The following is a 20,415-nucleotide window of genomic DNA, read 5'->3' on the forward strand; positions in this document are numbered from 1 at the left end:
TCCTTCAGCTGTGTGCTGTTCCACCATTGGCTGAATCCATTATACTGAATGGTTACAAAATTCCTAAGCCCTTCCCCCTTACGTTAGCGCTCTCACACCAATCGGGTTTTAAATGTGTCCGTGCGCGTCTTTGTCCACCTGTCCTAGATGGAAGTTTTGAGTGGTGGGGGAGCACTGGAATGGTGTGATAATCACTGGCATGTTTGCTGGAAGGACACAGGAGAGATCCGCTTTTGTGCTTAGGTCTGCATTCAGCTCCCAGATCAGTGTAGACGCACACACACACACACACACACACTGAATCCCTCGGACTTGGATCCACCCGCTCCCGCTCTGGGGAAAGGCTGTGCGTGCACTGTGCGAAGGAACTCAAGCGCCACATATTCAGTGGCTCGGCCGAAGATGCATGCGCTCGCCTTTTTATCATGAAATAAAAGCCTGCAGGCGCGCTCTCCTCGTGCCAGAGCATCCGAGCAGAGGAAGAAGAAAAAAAAAAGAGAAGCAGCGTCTGCACTTTCCTCCATTGTCTGTACAGGTATTTTTATTTACATTCTTTGCTTTTCTCCTAATTAACATCCAAGCAATTGTAAATCTGCTGTTAGTTCATTCCTGCTGATGTTGTTTGAAATTGAACATCAATTTAATTTGGAGCTTAGAGGTTCGATCTGAAGCGTTGGCATGGCGAAGGGTTACTCATCAGTATGCAGACGTCATTTCTAAGACGAGCACAGACGGAGTAATCTGTAAAGATGGGCACAAATGGAAGAAAATGCCACCGAAAGTTGCTATAATATGTAGTTAAACTTTAAGAGTTAAATATGTGTCGTTCACTGTTTATTTTTTGTTATTCTAGGCAGATTTGATCAAAAATCTACAGATTTTCAAAATAATAGCATCCCAAACACATTCATACTTGAATGTAAAACAGAACTCAAATCTATCTCCAATGTAAGTAGAGTTTTGGGGGTTTTACAGAAAAATATTTAATAACCTTTAAACAATTTTGTCAGATTTAGTAAAATTCTTCAGCACAACAGCTGTTTCTGTTTACTTTGTGTGCTTCCAAATCATTTTATGTGTACACAATTTGAGAATATTGTCTCTCTCCTGTTAAAAAGACTTTATATCACAAGAAGTTTAGTTCTTTTTTTTACAGCTTGTTTTTTAATATGAGATATATATCTAAGCTATATGTCAAATTTCATAGTATTATTAGAAATATGGGAGTAAATGCAACTGTTCCAAAATTTGTCTCGCCTATTTATTATCTAGGAAGTAATGTTAAAAATTTGCTCAGGTCAGGTTAGTCTGTATGGGAGTTTAAGCATCCATAAGTTGACAACGACCCAAATGTTTGAATTACGTGTTTTACAAAAATGGTAGGAATTGTGAAAAGATAAGTTGTATCATTGAATTTGTTTATGTCCGAACAGGATAAATACCTAGTTCTGTAAAGATTTGTTCAATATGGTGAGTTTGTGGGCGATACTCCAGGCTAACACTGCATTTTGTTGGACTTTTTTTTCGAAGTTTGGGCTATTAATGACCTTAATTGGAATTTATGCGAGCGAGTGTACATAGAGTACATTTTTCAAAATAAAACCTATTTTCCGCTGTACTCATTGTTTTCTCCGTGTTGTAAACATTACGTCATTGTGACGACCAACCCCAGTCTCCCCTACTTGTGTAACACAGTTAAACATGTACATTTAAGCCTATGGAAAACATAAGTATTGATACAAGTTCTGTGCTTACCCATTATATGAAGACAAGTCATTTTAGAAAAAGAAGTGTTGTGAATGTCATTCGAAATAATAGTGGATTGAGGGTTTGTTTACTACTACTCCTTATATTGGAGGGTTATCGCTTGACCCTATGTGAGTTCAGAGTCTTGCGAGGTCGGCAGCAGAGTCTGTGGCAACAGCAGGACCGCATTGAGTCATCTGCTGTAGCTAGACCGCTTCAGCGTCCGCACTGGAGCCAGACGGACGCTGTGTGAGCCAAAGTCAAATTATCGTATTAATCTGGATTAATTGATTACAAAAAAATTAGCTTATTTTTTATTATGTTGATTTGTTTTTTATTGTATAGCTGTTGATGTGTTCTCAATCATAAAAAACAAAGGTTTACCGCTTTACTTGCATGAACGTTTTCTTATAACTCATCTTAAAAAGGCCTCTTATGTGGCGTCTGAGTATCGCCGTGTAGCCTCATGAACAGTGTTGCCGCTGTGATGTCATCGATGTGCGACTTTGAAGTTTTTAACAGAACTAACTCAAACAAGCCCACAACGCCACAACTATTATGTAAGGAATAAGTCCAGACGAGTGTTTTTATAACGTTATCATAAATTGATGGGGTACGTTGAGGGCTGATCGCATCAGATGGAAAACTGGAATGAGGTATGTCAACATGGATTATGGGATTAATTCGAAGTTTGTGGTCAATATTTTTCTGATCGTTCAGAAAAGTGTTCTTAGTATTTTTACAAGTTCAATTAGAGTAATGTAGACCTGACGTTTTCTTCTTGTTTTGTGTTTTATTCTTTATTGTTCGAGATTGGGGGGAAAAAATACCCCTTTATTGGTTTAAAAGTAAAGGTTGGAAGTCTGTTGTATGAGGTAAATTTCATAAAGCTGTTTTTTTTAGCTGTATTTTAGTGTTAAGCTATTTTGGAGTTTCAGCTGTTATATTGGCATTATGCTAGCTTTTTGGACTGTTTTAGTATTTATTTAGGTTTTTTTTAAAGCTATGTTGGAGTTTAGGTAAAATTTCAGCTACATGCTAGCTGTTTTGGGTAACTTTGGCACTTTTTCAGTTTTTTTTTTTTTTTTTGCTGATTTTGAGTTTAGCTAATATTTTAGCTACATCCCAGCTGTTTTGGCTCACTTAGGCATTTTTTCAGTTTTATAGACTAATTTGGAGTTTAGCTAATATTTTAGCTTTATGCTAGCTGTTTTGGCTAACTTTGGCAATTTTTCTGTTTTTTTTTTTTAATTGTTTTGGCTAGTTTGGAGTTTAGCTAATATTTTAGCTACATATTAGCTGTTTTGGCTAACTTAGGCATTTTTCAGTTTTTTTTTAATTGTTTTGGCTAATTTGGAGTTTAGCTAATAGTTTAGCTACATATTAGCTGTTTTGGCTAACTTGGGCATTTTTTCAGTTTTGTAGACTAATTCTGAGTTTAGCTAATATTTTAGCTGCATGCTGGCTGTTTTGGCTAACAGGCATTTTCATTTTTTTAGACAAATTTGGAGTTTAGCTAATATTTTAGCTTTATGCTAGCTGTTTTGGCTAAATTAGACATTCAATTGGTTTTCTAGGCTAATTTGGCATTTAGCTAATACTTTAGCAAGCTATCACCCTCTGCGTTTTAAGCTATCAGTTTCAGCATTTTCAGCTATTTACATTTGCATTTTCAGCGCGCACATTAGCTTTATTGTAGGTAGTGCTTCATATCTAGTTAGAAGTTTGTGGGCAATATTTTTTTGATTGTCCAGCAAAGTGTTCCCACCATTTTTATGTGTTACATAAGACAAATGTGGACCTGACTTTTTTTTCTTCTTTTGTTTTGTTTTTTTCATTATTGTTCGAGATTAGGGGGAAAAAAATAATTGTTGGCTTAAAAGTCAAGGTTGAACGTCTGTTATATTAGGTAAATGTTCTTTTTTTTGCTTTAATTTAATGTTTAACCAAATAAAAGCAAATATTTCACAATGCGGCTATTTACATAAATTATTAGGTTAATACATCAAAAATAGACGTAATAATTACAGGTCACAAAAAAATAATTAAGTAAAGTCCATTCAGTTAAAACAGACAAAACAGATTTGAACAGAAATATTTCAGCATGCCGGTTGCATCTGCTCACCTCATTCTAATCTGCTGCTACTACAAGCATAAATTGGATTATATTTCCTACACTGCTGAGATTGCCGGTATTAAGCAGCATTAAGTCTAATCCCACATCTCCATTGTCGCAGATGCTTCCATTGATGACACTCGGATTTAGCGTCACCAGTGTGCTGCACACTCTCATAGAGCACGCTCTTGTTCTTTAGGAGGACTAAATGATGTAATGAAGACATTTATTCATAATTGAAATGTTTTTCCAGCCGTCACAATATTTTGCCTCTCAGCATTGTTGATGTGGGCCGTTTCAGCAGCTGCTGCTGCTGCAGAGTATCTCATTTTATACACACAGACTACAGAAGGGGAGCTACTCAGCTGTTAAAGTAGAGAGATTTGTGCAGCTGACCTGACTCCTTTAGAAAGACTGAGCCGTAAACAAACAAGCGTGGACAGAAACCTTCCAGTGACGGATCTCTCAGATTTATGGGAGCAGCCTTTCTTGATGGTGTTTCAGCACCTGCCAGAGAAGCAGAGCAAGTTCCCACTTCAACTTAACATGCAGATGTGCACATCTGTCAGTTTGGGTTACTCTAAAGGAGGAGAACGACAGGATTTCTCTTCTTTTCTTCTTTTTTCTCATTGATTCTTATATGTTATCACCAGATTTAATAAAGGAAAGTGTCCTTAAAACCTTGTGGGGCTGAAGAGAACATACTGTACTATTAGCCTTTACCTCCATCTGCCTGTTGATCCCCTTTCTATGCATTATCTTTTAACCTTTTCTAGTTTTATCTCTTAAATTAACTTCTATAGTCACTCTAAAACCAAAAGCTGCAACTATTCATATAACATCAATTAATTAATATTTTATCTATTTTTCAAATGCATAGTTTCACGTAGGATTGTAAATACATTTTCCCGGGAGGTTTGTTTTCTCTGGCTAACGGCTAATTAAAACAAATCCTGCATCTTGTTGGTCAAGAAGGAGCATCCCTCTCTGGCTCCAGCTGCAGCGCAGAGCCTCGGCTTAAAATAGAAGTGATTGTGCCAGGGCGCGAGATGCAGCCGTGAGAACGAAAGAGCTGGCGAAAATAGTTACACAACCAAATGGACGGACTCGTCTGTTTAATGTCTGGGACATGGAGAGTAATGGCAGCCTCCCACACGGAAACAGGATTTTTCTCAAGCCCTTTAGCCTTAAGCAGGTAGTCTTTTCACAGGTTCATTTAGAATAAGTTATAATATATGCATTGAAATTAAAAAGTTTTATTTGGTATATTTCACCATTTGTAAACAAACCTTTTTACCACCAAATATTGTTCTTTGCAGCAGTCCATTAAGATATGTTTTCAGAAATGTTTTAAAAATGTAATATTTTAAGGACAAGTTATAAATATTTGCGTACATGCCTTAAAACTATATAAGGATGATTAATTCTTTTTTTTTTGCTTTTTGCTATTTTTATAAAGAAAAACAGATGATTAAAACAGAGCTTGAAGACCCACTTCAATTATCTTTTGATCGATTGGAAAAACGTTTTCATTTGTTTTTTTTGTTGTTTTTTTTAATTGTGATTAGGCCATTTTTAGTCAAAATAAAAAAATGTTGTTTCTAGGTCATAGTTTCTGCAGAGCGGCAGTATCTCATAGGAAAATAACCTCTGAAATGTGGGCGGAACTGTTGGTACAGAGCAACCCCGCCCCCTTTCTCCTCCCCAATCAATCCTTTTTTAACAATTTAAAAAAGCTAATACTCAGAAATTCAATTTTGGGCTTAATTTTCTAAAATGTACGTCCTCAATCATCAGAAAATGCCGCAGGAAGATTTACAAACACCAAAAACACTGTTTTCATCAAAGTGGGTGTTTAAAAAATGGTGAGAACCATACTTGTGAAATTCAGTCCACAATGTAAGAAAACCTATTTTCTTCTTTTTACTGTTTAGGATCTAAAAAATATTTTTTTTTTCCATCAGTATCAATCAGGTGGTTATGAAAATTAAATCTGAGCAGAGATTGAAAATGGGCTGAACTAAATCAATACTCATTTTGAAATACTGGATCAGTGACCTTTAAGTAGCTAACACTTAATCACAAAGGATTTTTAGCTAATTAAAAAAATGACCTTTTATGCATTTGGGTTCTTGTCTTTAATTTTTAACTTGTCACATTGTTATTTGGAGTAAAGTTCATAGTATTATTTATAGTTTTTGTGTGTAATAATTTTCATCTGTTGTACACTGTCTGAAAATGCTTTAAGAATGTTATTATTTTAATTAGGATCTGAGGATTTACTCTTATTTTCCCTTTTTAAAATTATGTTTTTTCTCTAACTTTGAGATTTTTCATCTATGATTTTATAGTTTAAATATTATAAACTATATATATATATTTGTGATATGAATAATGTCAGACTTGACAATGCTTTTGGTTTCTATAATTCAGGGACGGACTTAGCATTAGGCTTACATAGGCGATTGCCAGGGCCCCCCAACGCTTTTGGGGTCCTCTAATTGAACACATTTAAAACATGTCTAAAATATAAATGGGTTAGGAAATTATTTAACTTTGTCATTAAAAAAAAAAACAAATCACTGAAATAACAAGACTGCTCATGTAAAAGTGTTTTGTCCTCCCCCGTCCCTGTGTTGCAATGGACTGTTCCATCTTCAGCAAGTTAGATATATATGAAATAAATGTATATAACATTTAAATGTGATTGTACTTTTTAAATTCATATGAAAAGATTGGAACTATTGATATTGACTACATCTAAAAGTGGACCAGTAAAGAACTATTTGATGGATGTTTTTTTTTTCTTTTTTTCTTCTAAAGAAATGATTATCATAACCGCTGCAGAGGGCCCCATGTGGATGTTTGCCTAGGGCCCCCAAACTGCTATGTCCGCCACTGCTATAATTTAAGTATTTTCTGTATTTTTTTTTTAATTCTACAGGCAAAGTAAAGGAAGATGAAATCATTGATCTGCTGTTTGTTCCTCTTCTCATTCATCTCCTTCATCCATCTGATGTTCATCTTATTGGATCTGTTTTCAGTATTGGTTATGTGGGGTTGAAATTAGTTTTCAAAAAATCATTACCATTATTTTTTTTGTCATTTAGCTTTTCGTTTCTGGTTGTGTTAGCATAGGATGCATATCAGCAGCAGACAATAGGAAACCCTGATGCGTTCTGTCTAATAATGACCTGGCTCAGGTTCCTTTAAATGGATACTCGGTTCCAGGGCTGTTGGCTCTGAGAGACTGGCATGTATTGTTCCACTACAAAGAAACCAGATCTGTTTGAAGGGTTAGAGCACCGACCTCTCATCAGCACCAGAGATGCACTGGCTGTATCAGCTGATCGAGCGCATTAATACTTTCATGTCTGATTTCAATCGCATTTGCAAGCAGTGCCCTGCTGGTTTTAAAAAAAGATGAATGTGTTCCGGTAAAACGTGCAGGAAGAGCATCTGGTTTGATTTGACTCTCATGGTGGCCCTGTGCTTTACAGGTGTGGAGTCTGAAAATAGAGCAGGAGGAGGAGAAGAACAAAGCTCTGGCAGAAGCCCTGCAAACTTTAGCAACTGAGCATCAAGAACTTAAGACTCACTTTAATAAGAGCGGAAGGTTTTCCACCCTCAAAACCCTCACGGAAGATGACTTCTATGATGCTGTGTCAGGTCAGCAAGTCCGTTCACGATCCTATCCATCACCGCACAACGGCTTCCCATCTATTCCACCAAATTAAAGCAAGTTTCTTCCTCCTTCCTAAACATTTCCTAATTTACTTTTTGGAAGCATTTTGCATTTTACAAGTCTGTGCTTCGAAACTGCTGAATGAGCATCCTCTAAGAGGGCTCGTTCCTGCCAGTTATTGTAAATCAAGCAGCAGCAATCTCATTCTTCATTCGCCGTCTGCTGCAGCGAGGAACTTGGCTCCTTATCCAACAAGCTTTGCACACATACATCTGCCTCCATCTGTTTAAATGGGCAGGGTGTGTGCATCGACAGTCAGTTTATCATCGTCGTGACACACCAGCCTCCCTCCGTTTAAGTGTACACTTGTGCAAATGCCACCCCTATTTATTTTTTAGCCCTTTTATTGCAGTCACAAATAGTTTTTTTTTTTTTTTCGTCTATTATATTTTTTGAGGTCATAAACTCTTATGCAACACTGCCTTACAGTTTAAGGAAAACTCAGAGGATGGATGCTGTCTTGCATCAGCTCTCAACTTTCTCCATTAGCTTGTGCAGCAGACTGAAACAGACTTCAAAAACCAACTTACAACAGTTTTAAGGTTCAGAAATTGTGTTAGCAATATTCAAGGGTTGGAAAATGTATTTCTTTGATCCATATATACAGTCACAACTACTTAAAGGTGTCCTAAAGCCATTTTTATGCTACCTTACAATGCATATTGAAGTTACTTTTAAAGAAATGTTTTGTTTTATTTTAGTAAAACTGTCTAAAATTTATTGAACATTTAAAACAATGCAGGTATATATAAAAAAGTAAACTAAATAAGACTGTAGACTGATGTATAGAAACTGCATTCTCCTCCATGTTTGTCAAAGACAACACCTGACATCGCATCCAGCAGGCAAAGAGTAAACAGTGTTGGAGGAAATTAAGCCTTTGTGTCGCCTCCCTTTGCAACACAATCCTCAGGTGGGGTTTGGCCGGCAGCTGGGAGGGAGGAGGTTGGAGAGGAAGCCAAACATGAGCTCCTATTCTCAGAGTGTGTACTGTTGAAGCCCGGGCTCTATTGCACGAGCACTAAACGGGCGCATGCAAATATCTGGCACGACCCAATATCTTCCCCCTGCCATCTCTCGGCAGAATCGGAGTCGGAGCTCTCTGTGAGCGGCTTCCTGTCTGTGGCCAGTCTCTCCAACGAAGAGGACGAGGGCAGAGACGCCCCCCTTCTCAACAGCCTCAGCCATCCAAGCGCGCACGGGGGGGCTGCCGGAATGTCAGGCGAAGGTAACCAAGGCAACCGACCAGCCCAGCACAATGGCGTCAAGAAGCACAGGTGGGATATGCTCCACTTCTGATGTCATGTTTATTTACAGGCTTGAGTGATGTGCACGGAGTCAGCACGCTGATTCAGAGGCTCGTCCTCAGACCGCCTCTGAATGATCATCTTAGACGGATTTAATTCAATATTACCTCAACTTTGAACAAAAGCCCTCCTTGGTTTTGATGATTGGTGGCTGACCTAATTCAGCTAGAAGGTAATACATTAGACTGAGCTGGTGAAATAAGATGCAAGCTTCCCAGCGAAGGCTGTTATTGTTTTTTTCTCAGACTTCGATCCATAGAGAATATTCTGTTTTGTTTTGGATCTGCTTCAGTGATCCCTTCAGTGCTTTTCTTTTCTCAAAATGTTGATCCAAGTGATTCATAATTAATTTTCAGCACATTAAAAAAAAAATAAAAAACACTTGAAGGAGGTGATATGTGATGCATCTTTTTCCTTAGTCAGTTTGGTTTGTCATCACTTGATTTTAGTTGCTAACGAGAAAAGTTGCATTACCTGTGATGACACTAGTGTGAATGTTTTTTGCTGAAAGTAGTCGATGAAGATGCTGAAGCTTTTTGCTGAAAATGGTGACACAATTTACTTTAATTGCTAAAGGTATTTTAGCAAAATGTTAAATTTGTTAAAAGACTGGAAATTTTATTAAATAACTATGAAAGAAGTTTACTTAATTTTCTGAAAAAATTGTAGTACAGTTGCTTAAAAACCGCTAAAACAAGCCAATTTTGCAAAAATATTTAGTGTGTTGCTTAAAAATGAGCTAAACTTCAAATTAGCCCAAAGAACCTTAGTAGATTTCAAATTAGCCAAAAAAGCTAGCTTGTTTCTTAAATACTAGCTAAACTATAAAATAGCCTAAAATTCCTCAGTAAACTAAATTAGTCAAAAATGTTAGCATGTTGCTAAAATAGAAACTAAACTTCAAATTAGCCTATAAGACCTTCAGTAGAAAACAATTAGCCAAAAACGTTAGCATGTTGCTAAAATAGTAGCTACACTCCAAATTAGCTTGTAAAGACCTCAGTAGATAACAAATTAGCCAAAAAAAGCTAGCTTGTTGCTTAAATACTAGCTAAGCTACAAAATAGCCTAAAATTCCTCAGTAAACTAAATTAGTCAAAAATGTTAGGCTGTTGCTAAAATAGAAACTAACCAAATTAGCCTATAAGACCTTCAGTAGAAACAAATTAGCCAAAAACGTTAGCATGTTGCTAAAATATTAAGTAAACTCCAATTTTTTTTAAAAATTACTATGAAAGATTAAGCATAGCCTATAAATATATTTAAAGGCTTGGTGCTAATCTACTTAATTTTTTAAGTTTGATGACTCTCTAATTCATTTTACTATGGGGCATATTTTGCTCAATATTTCAAAAACTATCTAATTTATGTGCCGAAAAATGTACAGAGAGGAGCAGGAGAATCATTATAGTTCATTTTAGGTAATACTATTTAAGAAAAATGATTTTTTTTGCCTAAAAGATCTTTTGAAATGTTTTTCTGTCCCTAAAATATCGTTTCTCCACAGTTCTACTTTGCATCTTATTAATGAGTCTTTTTAATATGTTGGATGTGCATATGGATGTGTGTGTCTGGGCACTGTGTTTTATGTATTTATTTATTTGTCTTGCTTTTGGTTTCTAAAATTGGAAAATCTTTTCATATAAAGCAGGAAAAATGCTCTATAGTTCTTTTTAGTGTTAACTTTTTAAAATTATAAATACTTTGTTTTGAAATCCATTTTCTATTTTAAGCTGGTTAAGTGATAAATAGGTTTTAAAAATGTAAAATATTTTAGTATCTTACGGGAAAAACTACAAGTCTCACGTACTGTTTACAAATAGGATTAGATTCTGTTAAATAGTTAATATAGGGAATCCAATCGTACTCCTCAATTGTGTTTAAAGGCCTCAAGGAACTCTGAACCGCAACCAAAACTAGGCCAGAAGTATATCTGTTATGCATCAGTGCTCTGCTCATCCTACAGATGGAGCAAATTCTTCCTCACTGCCCACATCGCTGTTTGTTTAGCCGAAATAATGGTTCTGTGCGTGTAGCAGCTCAAGCACTCCTTTTTCAACAGGAGCACCATCTGCTCTTAGCTACCTGTGAGCTATCACTTCTGCAGATGTCAATCATTGAAACCGCAGTGAGGATTGGATTCAGAGAGCCGTGTTAGGCACTGGAAAACCTGCATGTATGAAGTCTGCTCTGGAAAGTTGCACTTCGTGTAACAGTTGCACCTGGAAGGCAAGGAGCAAAAAATATTGACTGTTTATTTGAACCGGACCGAGTGAGTGTGACATCACCCATAGAAAATGACTTACTTGCGGCTCCAACCAAAAGAAGTAAATTTAGTCGCTATTTTTTTGGGGGCAAAATGGATGCAACCATTTGGAACCAGACATCAATTTGCAGTGAGGGCTCCGAATTGGTCTGAGTCATCGTTTCTATGGCAACCACTCTGTCCTTTCAGGAGTGAGCCTGGTGGAAGTATATATACTTACTACTTTAAAGCGGGGTACAAAAAAATCACTCAAGCAGTCTGACCGTTGGAGGTCAGCTGGCTCCACCCACGTTTATTGAGGCGTCTGATTGGTTAGAATGCTTCTGGGAAATGGAATGACAGGAATCACTCTTTATTTCTCAATAGAAGTCTATGGGATGTTGGCTTCTTGGAGCCAGCAGGTACTTCCTGTTTGGAATGCAAAGAAGGACCAAACCAAGCCAAAGAAGTATGTAAAATAAGATTAAAAAAGAGGAAATCAGACTATGCCTAAGATTTAGAAAGAAGAGACTGGTGGGGTTTAATTTGACATTTTCCACAGCTAGTTCCTAAAGGATGAAATAATTTTCTCTGCACACTTTTTCATTTGGTGTTTATGTATTCAGAGAAGGCTAATCACGCTCCTCATTGCCCCCCAAGTTTGTTCAGTAGTTAGGCCACTATACAGTTTAAAACCAAACTATGTTACAGCATTGAATCAAATCGTGAAGAAAGTCAATTGAATCATTTGAGTATATTTATTGGTTTATTATACACCAGGCTTAGCATAGCCCAAATGAAATAGTTTCTCTTCACTGGTACTCGATTATTAGCAACAAAAAAAAAATGTTTCAAAGGTTTACTTTTACGCTTTAGTTTTGAGAGACTTTTTTAAAGACTTTTGTAGAGGCATTCCCAGTGGTCCTTTAATTATGATTGACATTTTTAGCTCAAATTAAAAACCTGTGTCATTTTCTAGGATGTAGTTTTTGGAGAGCAGAAGTAGTTTGTTTAAAATTCGCCACTGAGTTGCGCGCGGGATCGTTGGCGCAGAGCAACCCCTCCCCCCATTCCTTTCCCCCGTTACTCAGTCATTGACTGTATAGACTGAAGGCCTTTAACACCTAGTTTACAATTCGACAATGTACCAATCATTGCAAAAACTACAAGAGGAGCATGCTGTCGCCATTTTTAGATGAGGATTTACTCTGTAGAAATATATTTCACTCTGAGGTTTTGTGCTTTGGACTTTTTTTGTTTGTTTAACATTCGTTTTTCTTTTTTTCAATGTTTTGATGGTAGTTTATTACAAGTTGTGTATCATACTGAATGGTACAGCTACTCCATAAAATCCCCAAAGTTTCATCTTCGCTGCACTTTTCAAGCTTGCAGCCCGAGTTAGACGCAGATTTGTCCTGTGAGGATGAGCGTGACAGCCATGACGAACTTGAATGGATCTTGTTGTATTTTCAAACAGAAAAAAAGATCCAGCTGTTCACTTGTAGAATTATTTATTTTAAATACCTCTGAATGGGCTTCTCTTGTGCATCAGATCAGACTAAATGGACAAGCTGTGCGCCAGACTGCAGCGGCGTCACCCAAATGCTCCTTTTAGCTCAACAAAAAGGAATAAATGAAACTAAATCCAAAATGACCTTTTGCAGAACCGAATGTTTTAATGGTTCTCCCTCAAAGGCTTGAACAATGACTTGTGCAATTCTCCTGAGCCGCCGTTATTAAAGTGTAAGCAGTGTTCTCGTGGTAGAGGCGTGGAAAGAGGTGGGAACTCACTATAAGCTCACCTCAAATAGCGTATACTTGTATAGCGCTTTCTCCTTCGACGGCCCAAAGCGCTTCAGTCACAGACCCATTCACACATTCACACACTGGTAGTGGGTCCGCTGGCCAACACTGGCACCAACCTCCAACCAGAGGCGATTAAGGGTTCAGTGTCTTGCCCAAGGACACTTCGACACATGGGCGGGCAAGGCGGGAGTCGAACCCGCTCGCTTCCGATTAGGAGTCGACCGCGTACCACTGCACCACGGCCGCTTCAGATCAGCAACAGTACTTCCTATAGATTCCATGACTCAGCTATGACTCACAGCAACTCAGACCAATCGCTGTCGATGGGTTGCAGACGTTTCCAATATGGCGGTAGACATTTCAGGAAGAGACGGTGAAGACAGTGGCGTTACTTCGCGAGGGGTGAAGCTAATGCATTTCCAATGGGGGACCTCAACGCTCAAGAGGTCCAGTTCTAATTAGACGGTCTATGCTCAGAGTCGGGAGTTTGTGGCCCCACCAGTATATTTCCTACGTCAAAGGCTCTTTTCAAGCAACATTGTTTCGTCTTGTTCCTGATTCACAAAGATTTAAACTCAGAAATGCTATTTTGAGCTTTATTATTTAACTATATTATCAGAAAAATGACACAAAAATGTGTTTAGAAACACCAAAAGCAGAGTTTTCATTAGAATGGTGTATTAGGTACTGTGATCCAAGTTCTTGATGCTTTCTCCTGTGCTGGATTAGGGTGAAGGTTCGGTTCTGTCAGACTCTCAGCTCCAGTTTAACAATAACTACTGTTCATTTTGCTCCTTCAGAATCCTATGAGTGACTTCAAAATTATTCTGCTCAGTGTATACTTGTAACCATTGATTTGCCCACTGTACATGACAAAGACTAACCAATAGAATCTTTCCTGACGGATGTTTAGCTTGATAGATGTTTGTCAGTAAATCTCACAAACTCTTTGTTTTGTGTTATTTTCTCTCAGATCGTCTCTGCCAGCTCCCATGTTTTCCAGGAATGACGTCAGCATCTGGAGTATCCTGAAAAAATGCATCGGCATGGTGAGAACAGATCGTACTTTGTCTTTTATGTTTTTAATTTCACAGTAAAGTCAGACTGAGTTTAAAAAATGACTATAAATTAGGCCTCATTTTTCTGTAGCACAATTCAGTTTGCACATAAGAACTTTTTTTGTCAATTTAGAGTTATACTGCTTTAAGGCAAAGCTAAAAGAAACAGTTTAATTATTTCTTTCCATTAATCTGTTCAGAATAAAATTGGTTCCTTTGTCTAATTCTTAAACCTAAATCTTTACCATCAGATGTTTAAGTCTGCAGATTTCACCAGGATGTTCAAAGGTCTGCTGGGAAACCAGATGACACATTTCCTTCATTGTTTAGTTTTGTTTGTTGTGTGCGGCACTAGATCTGTCATCGGGGAGCTTTTTTAATGTCCTCGTGCTGAGAGACATTCCTTTGTACCTGCTCAAAAGATACAAGGGTGTCTGTCGCAGTCTATTGGGTGATACTTAAATAGGACAAGTTCTCATCTATACTCTAATCGGGTCCTAAAGACCAACACAAACGGAGGATAAGAAACTTTTTTTTTTCTTTTTCTGCAGCTGCTGATTTTGTTCTCTTAACGCGTTTCCCCCAAGTGTCACGGTGTTTTCTCCCTTTCTAATTTATTTGACCTAAAACGCTTCAGAAAAGCACTTAGAACAAAACAAGAATGGCAAATCTGTTCTTCAGCGTCAGAGCCACCCTCTGCTTTTCATCTATGTACAAAATATCATTCAAAGATGCCTGGTTGCATAGCTTTTTTTAAGCAGTTTAAAACTCAATTTTCCGGCCAATTGTCCCTCTTTTCTTCCCAGGAGTTATCAAAGATCACCATGCCTGTGATCTTCAACGAGCCTCTGAGTTTCCTGCAGAGACTGACGGAATACATGGAGCACACCTACCTCATCCACCAGGCGAACGCCGCCACCGACTCCCTTGAAAGGATGAAGGTACCAGGAGTACCTGATGAAATGATGTTCCTCACCAATTATCCAGACCACGGTTTGACTTGATGATCTGTTCAGTGCGTTGCAGCGTTTGCCGTGTCCGCCGTCGCGTCGCAGTGGGAAAGGACGGGGAAACCCTTTAACCCGCTTTTGGGGGAAACATACGAACTGATCAGGTGTGATGGATGTGAACGTGTAATCCAATCTAGAAGGAGCATTTTACTACTGTGAACTTTGTTCTTCCCCAGAGATGATTTGGGGTTCCGATGGATGTCGGAGCAAGTGAGTCATCACCCTCCGATCAGTGCCTTTCACGCTGAGGGCTTCAAGGAGGATTTCGTCTTCCACGGGTCCATTTATCCTAAACTTAAGTTCTGGGGAAAGAGTATAGAGGCTGAGCCCAAAGGAACCATCACACTGGAGCTTCCCAGGTGAGTTCATTAATACTTTTTGTGTCATTCAAAGGAATTTCTTTGACTCATTTTTTTCCTCTTAACCTCTACAGATATAATGAGGCTTATACTTGGACAAACCCCACCTGTTGTGTGCATAACATCATCGTTGGTCAGCTCTGGATCGAGCAGTATGGCAACGTTGAAGTGATCAATCACAAGTAAATGAAATCTTGATTTTACTTGATTTATCTTCTTAGAATGTAGTAAAGTGTGGTACCATGCTTCACACTAACTCGTGGGGTCCCACAGGGTTCAATTGTTTGACCTTTATTATTCAATATTTTCCGTCTCCCCTAATATCTAGAAATGAGTTACCATAATTATGCAGATGACACTCAGATTTATGTCTCATTGTCAGCAGGTGAACAAAAACCAATAAATTGAACAATTAATGAGTGGATGTGAGGTCATTTCCTTCTTTTAAACTCTGCTAAAACTGGGGATGTCCCGATCTGATCGGATATCGGGCCCGATCACGTGGTTGATGACTCAATCGAAATCGGACTTTGTTGTCCGATCAGGATCAGATCGGATATTTAATCGAAAGGAAGTGGGAGGAAGCAAACTTGTATAATCCTAGCCCAATTGTTTTTTTTTCTTTCTTTCTTTATAAATATATTGTTTTTTATATTTACTAGAATCTGGTTCTCATCAGATCAAGTGCAGATTATTTATCAAGTAACAAAATGGAGTGCTTATTGATTATCTTAAAAAAAATGTAGATTTCATTTAAATGTCATTAGCAGAAAAATTATCAGACGGCAGGATTTGAATCTATTAATGTTCCCTCACATTATTGCAGTTCAACGTTCTCCGTCTTTCAGATTTCCAGATAAATCTTTGAACATGATCAGATGTTTTTTTTTTTATTCTTATATTGTGGATTTAATGTTCTATGAATGTTGGAACATTGAGAGTTTATGCAAGAGAGTGAAAATGTTGATGACTGTCTGAGAAAAATGTTTAAAGTGTGTAGTGAGCAGATAGTATAACAGAGAACAAACCTGATCATGTAAGTTTAGGAGGTTGAACTGTAGAGGAGGAACAGTAAATATTCACAGGATGTGTCTTTGTGTTTCAGAACTGGTGAGAGATGCAACTTGACGTTCAAGCGATGTGGTCTCTTTGGGAAAGAGCTCCACAAAGTTGAGGGATATATTCTAGATAAAAGGTAGTATTTTGGGATTGGTGCAGTTCAGAAAGTTTTTGCAGAAACGAAAGGCTCTGTTGGTTTTGAAAACAGTTCTTCATATGGTGACTCATATTTTCCCTTTGTTTGGTTGTAGTAAGAAGAAGCTCTGCGCGATATACGGCAAATGGACCGAATGTCTCTACGTAGTGGATCCTGCAACTTTTGATGCCAACAAAAAGATGGACAAGAAGAACTCAGAGGAAAAGAAGACCAACAAGGAGGTGACAGATGGATATTGAATGTGGTACAGCTGGGCAGCGTTCAGCTCCTCCCCTTCATGAAAGCCTCCCGCCTCCTAGCATCTGTCTATTTGTCTGATCGAACAGCCTCAGAACAGTGTTGATGAGGAGGCGGAGGAGATGCCTCCACCGGTCGCCGAGACCGTCCAGGTCATCCCCGGCAGCGAGCTCATCTGGAAGATCACTCCTCGACCGGAGAATTCAGCCAAGGTACGAGGAGGTAACGGTCAGGGGAATTCTGGAAGGTTCCAGCTAATATGGAATCTGTCTCTTGCAGTTTTACGCGTTTTCCACGTTTGCCATGCAGCTAAATGAGATGGACAAGATCATGGAGGAAGCTCTGCCGTCCACAGACAGCCGTCTCAGGCCGGACATTCGTGCCATGGAGAATGGAGATATAGGTAAAGTGTGTTTTTTTTTTTTTTTTTTTTTTTTTTTAATTAAGTACAGCATCTTCAGGTTTTCTGTTTTTGTGCAATAGATCTAGCAAGTGCAGAGAAGAAAAGACTGGAGGAAAAACAGCGCACAGCCCGGAAGAATCGCTCCAAATCTACAGAGGAGTGGAAAATCAGGTCAGTCTTTAGAAAATTGGAGCTGCATTTGTTATTTATTCCTTCAAGTTGTTCCTTATTATGTATTTGTTCATTTCCCCTTTACTATAACTGAGAAGGAGTGCTGCACTTGGCCCAAGGTTTGATTTTTGATTTCAAACCTCCCCAGTCTCTTCTGATGGTTTGCTTTGATGTGAAGTGCTGCACTACACCGCCCTCTTCAGGACAAAACGCAAACTGCGTGTCCTCATTTTGTTTGCAGTTGGTTTCTGCTAGTGGTGTCACAAACGATTATATTAATAGTCGACTACTCACTGTTTATTTTTTCCGATTAGTCGACTAATCAGGTCATGTGCAAACTGGATCTAAAGCACAAATCTTAACCATCATTAGCTTTAAACTAACTAAAAATTAGATGTATAGCAATAACTGTGATAATGCTAGACTGAATGCTGTAAGCTGAATTTGGCCGCTGAAGATGCTGAAATATTTTAGCTGAAAATGCTGAAGCCAATAGCCAGCTAAACTATTAGTTAAAATTAGCAAAATTAGCCTAAAAGCAACAACAACAAAAAAAAAATGCCAAAACAACTAGCATGCAACTGAAATATTAGCCAAACCTCCATAATATCTTAAAAAACTAAAAGATTCCCAAATTAGCCAAAATAGCTAGCATTTAGCTTAAATATTATCTAAACTTCAAATTAGCCTAAAAACAGAAAAATTCCTAAATTAGCCAAAATAGCTAGCATTTAGCTTAAATATTATCTAAACTTCAAATTAGCCTAAAAACTGAAAAATTCATAAATTAGCCGAAATAGCTAGCATTTAGCTTACATATTGACTAAACTTCAAATTAGAGTAAAAATTGAAACAGAAAAATCCTAAATTAGCCAAAATAGCTAGCATTTTGCTTAAATATTAACTAAACTTCAAATTAGCCTCAAATTGAAACAGAAAAATCCTAAATTAGCCAAAATAGCTAGCATTTTGCTTAAATATTGGCTAAACTTTAAATTAAAACTGAAAAATTCATAAATTAGCCAAAATAGCTAGCATTTAGGTTAAATATTTGCTAAGCTTCAAATTAGCCTAAAAACTGAAAAATTCCTAAATTAGCCAAAATAGCTAGCATTTAGCTTACATATTAACTAAACTTCAAATTAGCCTTAAATTGAAACCGAAAAATCCTAAATTAGCCAAAATAGCTAGCATCTTGCTTAAATATTGGCTAAACTTTAAATTAAAACAGAAAAATTCATAAATTAGCCAAAATAGCTAGCATTTTGCTTAAATATTAGCTAAACGTCAAACTACCCTAAAAACTGAAAAATTCCTAAATTAGCCAAAAATGGCTAGCATTTTGCTTAAATATTGGCTAAACTTCAAATTAAAACAGAAAAATTCCTAAATTAGCCAAAATAGCTAGCATTTAGCTTAAATATTAGCTGAACTTCAAATTAAAACAGAAAAATTCCTAAATTAGCCAAAATAGCTAGCATTTAGCTAAAATATTAGCTAAACTTCAAATTAGCTTTAGTAATGCCAAAATAATGCCCTTATGACTTTCAAGTTTACTCCACTCTGACTCCATATTATATAAAGTAACGACTAATCGACTATTAAATTAGTTGTTGACCATTTTAATAGTCGATTAGTCGTTGATTAGTCGACTAATCGTGGCAGCCCTTGTTTCTAGAGTCAAACGTTTTTGATTTTATTCCTTAGTCATCACTTGAGTGGTCATATTTAAGTAATCTTTTTTTCTTGCAGATGGTTTCAGCAGGGAACCAACCCTCACAACAAAGCTCAGGACTGGATCTACCTTAAAGGCTACTGGGACAGGAAGTACACCCACATGCCTGATATTTACTAAAATGTGAATCTGCGCCGATTGAAATAAACGCAGACTTCTGTGTCACCTCAAGAATTCCCTGCTGCTCTGTGAATGTGTTTGATAAACAGACTTAAACCCGTGAATATGGAGGTAACAACAATCTAACTAAAGCACAAACGACTCTATAGCTTATTTATTGTGGGTAACGACCACTAAAGTGAGGTATTTATGTGTAGTATAAAAGGTAGAATGTATTTTAGATATGTAAATGTTAGATAAAAATAGTTTTTCCATCATCCAGGCATTTTGCTCATCTGTATCACTGACATAGTTTTTCCAAATGCAGCTTTGGCGTTACTATTGTGTGCTCATATTATTATGCATCGCAGTACATCACTTCTGGGTCAATTTGCCTTATTTTCTCCTCTTTAGTACAGCAATTGGTGCAAGTATTGGTGTTTTAAATGAACGTTAGAAACTGCTTATTTGAATGGCAACTGTGAAATGTTTGTGTTGCCATTTATGTAAAAGGATACTTCTGCTAAATTCAATCTGCTTAGATTTCAACTGGTTGGAACAATTACAGACGTGAAGGAAGGAGCTCTGAATCTGCACTTTGACTGTATTAAAGTGATGGAACTGAACGCATTTCTCTAATTAAACCATCGTTCCAAACGCATGTGTGTAGATAGACCTATGCAAGCCTTACCTCCTTCAGTGAAGCACTGAATAACTCACCATACCGATAGATGCAGCATGTTTAGGGTTGTTTTTTCAGTCATTTTTGGTTTTAAACTGAATTTCTATAAATGCTAAATAAAAGCTTAATGTTGAATTATTCTTTTCTCGCTCTTGTATACATCGACAGTCTTCCTTCATCTCATCCGTGTGAACTATGAGGAACAGTTTAAACCTCCTGCATCCTGTTTGATGTTTATTCAGGTCTGACTGAATAATTAGTAACCTGAGATTACCACGACTGCTGTGTGGGTGGCGCCAGAAACCAGTTAGTCCGGACCAGGACTGTGTTTAATACACAACTACTGTATTGTGAGTGTCGGCTCACGCTTTACTGATTTATTTTTTTCTCTTTTTACTTTGTCGTTTCAGGGAAATGTATTTAATATAATTTTGCATTTATTGAAGAGTTTTTCCAATTTTTTTAGGTTAAATTTAATGA

At 37.5% G+C, this 20,415-nt stretch overlaps 1 protein-coding gene across 1 annotated transcript in view; it reads left to right on the forward strand.

The window, feature by feature from the left end:
* The window catches only part of LOC112147451 (oxysterol-binding protein-related protein 1), a 31,444-nt gene extending 11,371 nt beyond the window's left edge, over positions 1-20,073 (forward strand). Inside the window, exons 16-28 of the mRNA XM_024273858.2 lie at positions 7,363-7,531; positions 8,692-8,884; positions 13,939-14,014; positions 14,830-14,964; positions 15,040-15,137; positions 15,210-15,392; positions 15,467-15,574; positions 16,498-16,587; positions 16,703-16,829; positions 16,935-17,057; positions 17,125-17,248; positions 17,329-17,419; positions 19,172-20,073. Coding sequence (XP_024129626.1) covers positions 7,363-7,531; positions 8,692-8,884; positions 13,939-14,014; positions 14,830-14,964; positions 15,040-15,137; positions 15,210-15,392; positions 15,467-15,574; positions 16,498-16,587; positions 16,703-16,829; positions 16,935-17,057; positions 17,125-17,248; positions 17,329-17,419; positions 19,172-19,274 — 1,620 coding nt within the window. The 3' untranslated portion in view covers positions 19,275-20,073. The remainder of the gene's footprint in view (positions 1-7,362; positions 7,532-8,691; positions 8,885-13,938; positions 14,015-14,829; positions 14,965-15,039; positions 15,138-15,209; positions 15,393-15,466; positions 15,575-16,497; positions 16,588-16,702; positions 16,830-16,934; positions 17,058-17,124; positions 17,249-17,328; positions 17,420-19,171) is intronic.
* Positions 20,074-20,415: the final 342 nt, after the last annotated feature.

The sequence above is a fragment of the Oryzias melastigma genome, linkage group LG17 (genome assembly GCF_002922805.2).
Source record: "Oryzias melastigma strain HK-1 linkage group LG17, ASM292280v2, whole genome shotgun sequence".
Lineage (NCBI taxonomy): Eukaryota > Metazoa > Chordata > Actinopteri > Beloniformes > Adrianichthyidae > Oryzias > Oryzias melastigma.